Source organism: Frankliniella occidentalis, unplaced genomic scaffold (assembly GCF_000697945.3).
Source record: "Frankliniella occidentalis isolate FOCC.00 unplaced genomic scaffold, Focc_3.1 Scaffold75, whole genome shotgun sequence".
Classification (NCBI taxonomy): domain Eukaryota; kingdom Metazoa; phylum Arthropoda; class Insecta; order Thysanoptera; family Thripidae; genus Frankliniella; species Frankliniella occidentalis.
The window spans coordinates 697,280-705,385 of NW_026267205.1; the positions used below are offsets into that span (position 1 = coordinate 697,280).

The 8,106-nt window shown below is 38.5% G+C and overlaps 1 protein-coding gene across 1 annotated transcript; it reads right to left on the bottom strand.

The window, feature by feature from the left end:
* Positions 1-4: 4 nt before the first annotated feature.
* LOC113217551 (DNA polymerase theta) lies at positions 5-8,100 on the bottom strand. The gene is made up of 24 exons (XM_052268736.1): positions 7,882-8,100; positions 7,696-7,811; positions 7,487-7,611; positions 7,228-7,356; positions 6,923-7,124; positions 6,664-6,796; positions 6,391-6,558; positions 6,062-6,274; positions 5,830-5,963; positions 5,579-5,734; positions 5,333-5,491; positions 5,082-5,255; positions 4,730-4,880; positions 4,392-4,635; positions 4,172-4,313; positions 2,296-4,082; positions 2,021-2,171; positions 1,763-1,951; positions 1,329-1,690; positions 1,096-1,195; positions 812-1,013; positions 557-738; positions 330-482; positions 5-211 (listed from the first exon to the last, which is right to left on the bottom strand). Exons 1-24 carry the CDS (start codon positions 7,964-7,966, stop codon positions 5-7), a joined length of 5,664 nt encoding a protein of 1,887 aa, XP_052124696.1. The 5' UTR covers positions 7,967-8,100.
* Between the last annotated feature and the right edge of the window lie 6 nt (positions 8,101-8,106).

Below are 8,106 nucleotides of genomic sequence, written 5' to 3' on the forward strand. Positions count from 1 at the left end.
TAAATTAGCAAAAGATTTGCATATCACCTGCTGAAGCAACAAAAGCAGCTCTCATGCAAATTTTCTCATTGGAATCGGGTGAAATTTCAAAATCCCTAGGGATACATTGAATATTTGGCTCATACATAGAAATGCGCCCAGTTGCAGTATGCATAATATAGCGTCCATACAAGCGTGTGCATGGCTCTGTTGGGAGCAAAGGGCATACAGTCTGAAATGGAAATCATAAACTCAGAAATCTTGAAGTAACGCCCTACCTATTAAAAACAGTACTGAATTGCATTCTAACTTATCGGATCAGATAAATTAGTTGACACTAAATTACTTACCTTGGAATGAATTGCACTTAGCTTTCTCCACAACAAAATCACATTTGGGAGCTGGTGCTCTGAAGTGAGTTTGGTCAGGGTTTCCTTGCTTGTATTCTTCTGTCTGCCTTTCAGAGATTGGCCTTGCCCCAGTTTTAGTTCTTGATACAGAACCTGAGGAATAGTTCAGTTACTAGTAGTACTAAAATGAATCAGGAGGATTTAGAATTGACAGAAGAAATGGTTACCCGTGCAGTATCAAGGGGTGATGTCAGAGAAAATGAGCGTCCTGCTAATTGATATGCTTTTCTTTCTAATGATGACATGTCCTCGAGAAGCTTCCCTTGAAGGTTCTGTAGCGTGGCTGAGCTAAAACCGATTCCAGCCAACTCCATTCCAGCAACACACACAATAACTGGCATCTCTACATCTGAAAAGTTTCCCGTTATGTTAATTCTAAATTGTCAGTGTAGCCTTATGTACCAAAATTAATATGTACTTGCCAAAAAAGCTTCTGAGGAGTTGTGTATCCTGAAGCTTCTGGTACTGGACACTCATAATATGGAAGCAAAGTATAGCTTCAACACTGGAACGCTGTCTTCCAGGTACAGTTTGCTCAATATCCAAAGCTGGACTGCCAAGGCCAAGTCGAACACACCCAGCATGTTCAGCTAAACCAATAGCCATATCCATATACTTCAAAACCTGCAGATAAATAGGTTTCTTTAATGAACTGCATGGGTACGAAGGTTGTAACAAGCAAAGAAATACAAAGCTAAAAGGTCACCATGGATTGAAACGTCTTCTCTTTCCCTTCTGGTTCTAGCAGCCAGTCAGCCACTTTTGGATCACAGAGTGAAAGGTTGAGTATTCGAATACCAATACATCTAGAATGTTTTTTAAAAAAGATTACAATTATAATATGTGTGTATACAGTGACTGTAACTGTTTGAACTGCATGGATTGTATTCTGCTCTAGAAAGCCCGAATTGAACCTCTTTTCTATTTGTCTTTTCTTACCTAAACAGCAGTTTAAAATGCTCCTTAACATCATAACAACAGACCCAAGGCATAGCAGCTTTCTCATTTTGACAAAGAATTTGCTTTAACAATTGCAGTCGATCGCGGAGACTAACAGCGCACTGTTCACTCTTGTCTTCTAAAGTTAAGTAGTATGCATCAGTGCCACCAAAACAAAATGAAACACCAACAAGAACACAGTTCCCAAATGAAAACTGTGATGTATTTTTATTGGATTTTGTTTCGTGTCTTGAAGACTTTTGAGTTTTGAGAATTTTGTTCCCAATTGCTTCAAATGTCTGATTACTTTCCCCTTGCTGACATGCTAAAGAAAAAGACCACAAGCTGGTGTTCAAAACCTCCTAAAAAACAAAACTTGTTAATCTACAAATACTTCAAAGACAGATTTGGTAAAAGATTGAATTATTACGTACCTTAGAAAATGTTTTGAATAGGACTCTGCTTCTACAAACGTCTACTATGTTGTATGTACTCCAATCCTCAACGGGGGTCGTAGTAGAAAATGGGTTTTGATGCTGAAGTTGATTGATTCCAACATCTGCTGGAAACAAGACTTCTCTTGTTTCATCTTCTTTTACATTGGCTTCAGTGAGGGTGAACTTCTATAATTAAAAATATAGTACACTATGTTGAGAACAAAAGATACATCTGTTTGATCCTCACATTCTCACCTGTCGACTAGCCAGCATTCTACGGGTAAGCGGGGGCCCAATAACTTGCAGCTTTTCACATTTTACCTCTTTCGCAGCAGATTGCTGGTCATTGTGAATATTTTCACTCACTGCTACTTCCTTAAGGGAAAAAGGGGAAGCTGCAGATTTTCTGAGACACAATGGCAGAGAATCATATTTTAAATACAATAACTTTTTCAATACATGGTCAAATTTTAGAAGCCAAAGCACAATAAATTTCCTTCAAAGGCTACAAAAATTTTCTGGTACTATACCTTAAGTCCTTGTGTTCAACAACTGTTGGAGGTGAAAAAACCACTTCATCATCAGATGATTCACTAAATTTCATCTTCTTCTCATGAGGGACTGGTGGGGAGTTTTCACCTTCAGAAAAAAGCAAAACATCACTTTTGCTATGGAAAGCAGTTTCAAACGCTGCCTCCAGAAATGAATCTGTTAATATTTCATCATTATCTCTATCTGAAGAGTTTTCAACTTCTTTCTTCCCTACAACAGCAGTTCTTTTGGTCAACACTCGACGACTAAGTCCCAGATGGAGATTATTGCTTCTGTTCATGACAGGGTTTCTTTTATTAGCTTGGGACTCATATTTACTTTGAATACTGGAGTTGAGTTCATTTTGAGCAGTCTTTTTACCAGTGCCAAGAAATTTGCGCCGCATTTCACTGCATTTTCTCATTTTCAATAAAGCTGATGCTTCCCTACTGGCTTCGCAATTACCTTGTGCAACCTGATTAGACTCATCAATAGCCGGATCTTTATTTGTTCTATTGGTGTGTGGTTCTTGAGCACAAGCAAGCGCACCTTCTTTGCCATCCAGTACATGAATAAGGCCAGAATTAATTTCAAAACTATCACCAAATAGATTTGGACTCTTTGAGCTGTCTTGTTGGGATGCTGTGCTGTTTTCGTTCCCCTCGCTTCCACTTCTGCTGCCATTTCTTGGTCTTAAAACCCTTTCACATGTGGGAGTTGTGGGTGAGCAAAAGAGATCTTCTGACTCTTGAACTTCCCCAACTTCATTAGTTACTGTCACAGATTCGATTTCATCTTGGGTGGAAGCAAACAGATCAAGTGACAACCTTTTAACAGGTGATAATTTTTTAGGGATATCCTTTTCAGTTTCTTGTGGTTTTTGAGCAAAATCTTCTTCTTCTGCACATAATTTGTTAAGTGCTGAAATGCTGATTCCCCAAGATTCAAGAGAGGCGTCAACAGCATTCTTACAAGGAGAAACAGGAGCTTTCTGAAGATCTTGACACTGAGTTATTGATGGTGTTTTTTCTGAATTGATCAGTTCAACATTATTTTCCAAGATATTTTGCATTGCAGAGTTTGGGAATGAACTCCCAAACAAATCCAAACTATCTTGTAAAACATTATTTGATGAGTTAGTCACAGAAATTGATCCAGGATTTGCCTTGTTTGATGGTGAAAGGGGAGTGGTCTCATTTTCACTGAGATTCGAGAAGTCACAGATATTGTTGTCCAACAGACATGACGGAGAGCTTGAGAGGCTTTCGAAGTTTTGTTGACTGCGCTCTCTTTCTTCTTCAACTTCAGCTAAATTCTGAAGCGTTACACTTTTGGACTCCGATACACTAGTACTCATGTTTTGTGCCCCCTTACTAGACTCTACTTCCAATTCAAAACTTCCATTGTCCTTCAAACTTTCGTTGTTATATGATTCCTCCTCATGTCCAATAAAGTTTATATTAGTAATATTTTTATGTTGAAAACTTGGATCAGTTTTGTCTGAGTCATGTAAAAGAGTCTTGTCCTCTACACTAGCCATGATTTCAACCTTATCAGTTTTGCTAGTTGAATTCTCTATTTGTACTGGCAAAACCTTTGGTAAATCATCTTTGCTGTTGACAGACATTATGTCAGCCATTATGAAAGCATTCTTTCCTGGAAGGATATCAGTAGTATTACTAGAAGAATTCTGTTGATTTTCGGATGTTTGGGTATTTCTAGGATTGATCAAGGAATTCTCTTGGTTTCTTTGATTCCAGTTGACTTCAGCAAGACCCAGTTCCGCCTAGAAGACAGACAAAAACCAAATTACTTCAGTTGAAAATGTGTCCGACATTAACAATATCAATGAAAAACCGAGCACTGATCCCTTACCTGAACAATTGATCTTGCCTCCTGTATCAGCAGCTCGGCAGCTTCTCGCTCGGACAGGCCCTGCCTGCCTGTCACCCAAATTCCTTTCAATTTCCGTCTGCGCTCCGATTCTGATGTTGTTTCACCATCTCTATCTTTTTCACTAAAGAGCAGGAAATAATCAATTTAAAAAATGATGGGAAAAGAAAGGTTGTTAAAGCATCAAATTTAACTCTTTTACCTTGAGAACGGTATGGTAGTTAGCAAAGCATTTTCAACAGCCAGCACATCTGCTGTAGTCAACTCAGACAAACTAGTAATTCCTGCATTGTGGAGAGCTCTAGCCCGTGGACCATTTAGAGAGGGTACCTTCAGAAGGTCCAGTAGTTCTCTGTGAGTTCCAAAATGAAGACGGTCTTGGAACTGATCAACTAGGAGCTCTACAGAGGACCATCCAAGTCTGTTGCAAAATGAAGTAACCATACCTGATGAGGGGAGAGTGGATTAATACTTGTAAGGTGTACAAGTGTTCACATTTTCTCATGTAGTTTTCTGAATATGTTAAGTTTCATTTCATACCTGCATAAGTGGCTGCTGATTGTTGCAGGCTTTGAAGCATTCCTCGTGAGCAATTGAATTTCACAGCCACTTTATTGAGGGGAACTTCATTCACTAAATCATGCAAGGCAAGAGCAGTGTAGAATCTTCTGTGAACCATTAGCTTCTGACGCTGAAAATAAGGCAAATAAAATTTAATTAAAACAAAGGTTAATGCTTCTCAAAACTTTCCCACAACTGAAAATTACTGCCATATACTGTATCACTCCCACTGATGGAGCAAGCTCTTGGAGGATGTCTTTGTTGACAATTTAAAGAAAGGCAATTTTTTTATTTTTTTTAATCTACTAATAAACAGATTGCAAATTATTACCTGCTTTTCCAGTTTCAAGTTGACTGTACCTCGCATGGCTCTCACTATAAACCGGTCCTCAACACCAACCAGCTCACCAACACGTCTCAAATCAGGAGTGAGTTGTTCCCATAAGGCTAGAACATGCATCCAATCTATGTTGCCCCACTGATCAGCCACATTAAGAGGTGTGACCTAATAAAGAAAGCATGTTAATTACAGAATTAATCACATTAAAAAGCCCAAATCGACCTCAGCGTTGGGACGCGTACTTGGTACACAAGGTGCAGTTCATTTTCCAAAACAAAGCACTGTCTTGCTCTTTGGAGTTCTTGAAATAAGCGGAGTCCTTCATCAGGATGTATTGATGCTGAGAGACAAGCTTGCCCTAATGGGGTAGGTGTATAGCATAAAATTCCTTCATCATCAACCTATAAAACAAAAATTTGGTATAAACTCCAGTTTTAGAAGCATATACCACACCTATCCTTGAGTCCAAAAATTGCAGAATCAGTCACCTGCAGTCTAATTAGCTCATTTTCCTTGAGAAAGGTAATACAAGCAGAAACTGGGTCCACAATATTCTCAGATTCTGCTCTACTCGAGGCAAGGAGGGTACAATTTGTGTAGAGTTCCAAATCTGCTGGTGTAGTGGCAACTTTACTTGCTATCACCTTCAAACCAAGAGAGTAATAATTTTTAAATGCATCAATTACAACAGAGGTGTTACAAATACCTATGATAAAGTTGAGATAAGAGATATAAACACCTCTAAAACTGCTCGCTTCAAGCTAGCAGAAAGATCACCATGACCCAGGCAACTCTCAATTGGTTTCAAACTCGAGCAAACTAAGCTTGAAACTATTCGTTGTTCAGTTTTCTGACAAATTATAATACTTTCCCCTGAAACAATACCAGGTTAGTTTACTTACAAAGTCTACTTTATGAAAAAGCACTGGGAACAATTGAGCAATTTTGTTATCATAAGTCATACTCCTTACCGGCCGAATCAACTCCCATTCGTCCAGCACGTCCTACCATTTGGCGGTATGAAAGAATGTCGATTGGTCGTCCCTGAAAGACTGGTGATCTGATGATTACTCTTCGAGCTGGTAAGTTAACTCCAGATGAAAGTGTCGTTGTTGCAACGAGTACCCTAAGAGTTCCATTTTTAAAGCAGCCTTCCACAATATCTCTCTCATCCATACTAAGGCCTGTGAAACAAATACTATATAATTCATGTCATGATAGGTAGGGGTAAATAGAACTCAATGTAACAGGTAAATCACTTTAAAAAAGGATAGTAAAAAAAAACAAAAAAACAACATACCAGCATGATGATATGCAACACCAAACGAAACTACTCTCCCTAGGGAAGAATCTAGCCCCACGGGACAGTTTCGAAGTTGCTCCAAGCATTCTGCAATTTTGTCAGCGTTCAACTGTTGTCGTAATTTGAAGGGCAGGCTCTCTGTAGCATTAACATCTCTACCAAGACCTGTTTCAAAATATAGATTGTTAGCATGAATGCTTTGATGGTGGTCAAGGCAGAGATGGATAAATATGAACACCTTATTTTAAAAAATTAAAAAAGCGAGCATACCAATGGTTCTAAATTCACAAGCAACTGTTTGAGCAAGTGACTCACACCAAGCTTTAGTGGGGCAGAATATGAGAACGGAATGCCCATTGGCTATAGTTTCGAGGCACAAGTACACTATGTCTTCAGTGTCATTCTAAGCAGAAAATAAAGCAGTGGATATTATTTTAAGATATTAAATAAGTTTAACGCACAAGACTGATATGATGTCATCAGGAAATCAATTCAAATCCAATCAGAATTGAAACTGAGGCAGACATACCTTAATAGACACCTCTGGTTCAATTTTTCGCACTAATTTCAGATTATTATCAAACATTGAGTTTCCAATTTTAATGAACTCTTCCAGTGGAACAGGACGAAAAGAAGTCTTGTAGAGGTCAGCGTCCAGCCAGGTAGAGAGCAAAGTTAAGTTTGGCAGTGTAGCAGACATTCCAACAATTTGAATGTTTATTTCTGACTTTCTGAAAAGGTACACAATCACAATAACCAAAGAGGAGGGTGAACTGGTGTATAATTCACCCAAACATTAATTTAGAATTTTTAGTTCAACATCATAAAGAGTACCTCAAAGACATATATTTAAGCTTAGTCAGCAGCAGTTCTAGTAAATATCCTCGGTGAGGATCTCCGAGCAGGTGGAGTTCGTCAACAACAATAGCACCTAGATTGGCTAGTTCATTTTCTTCCATCAATCTGGTCAAAAGGAAAAAGAGATACGCATCATGGATTGGCAACTACTGTATATAGATCAAACATCTACTTAAAATCATTCATTAAAGCAAAAAAGCATGATACACCAAAATCTATTAATATGTTTGCTTACCTGTTAACAAGGCTGTTAGCTTTTTCAATAGTGCAAACAGCAAGGTCCAGAGATCGAAATCCTCCAGGAGCAGAGTGACCCCCCATATAACCATCTACGCGCACCTTGCTTCCGCGAAAAATTTCCTGTGAAAACATTAAGAAAACATGGTAATGATATTTGTTTATAATGGTAGTTTCATTCAAGATAATATCAATTTCACAGCTTACCTGAAAATAAAACATTTTCTCCCGTACCACAGATACAAAAGGTAACACAAAGATGACCTTTTTTCGTCTCTCCAATACTGTTTTAATGCAAATAATCTCTGACACCAATGTTTTCCCTGAAAGAAAATATTAGTTCCTGAATGAAACAGAACGCTTGTACCTACCACATTTACAGCTAACACATGCCTGCAGATGTTGGAGCTGAATAGACAAGGTTGCCTCCATTCAAGATTCTAGGACAACACAGACATTCCACTTGCCAGGGAAACATTTCAATGATGCCTTTCCTGGCATACTGCTTAAGGATGCTTTGTGGTAATCCCCATGTTTCCAATTTTAACTTTTGCTGGGTTGACACAAGAGCAGACTGGTTGGTTTCATTGTTGATTCCTTTAAAAATTGAGATTACTA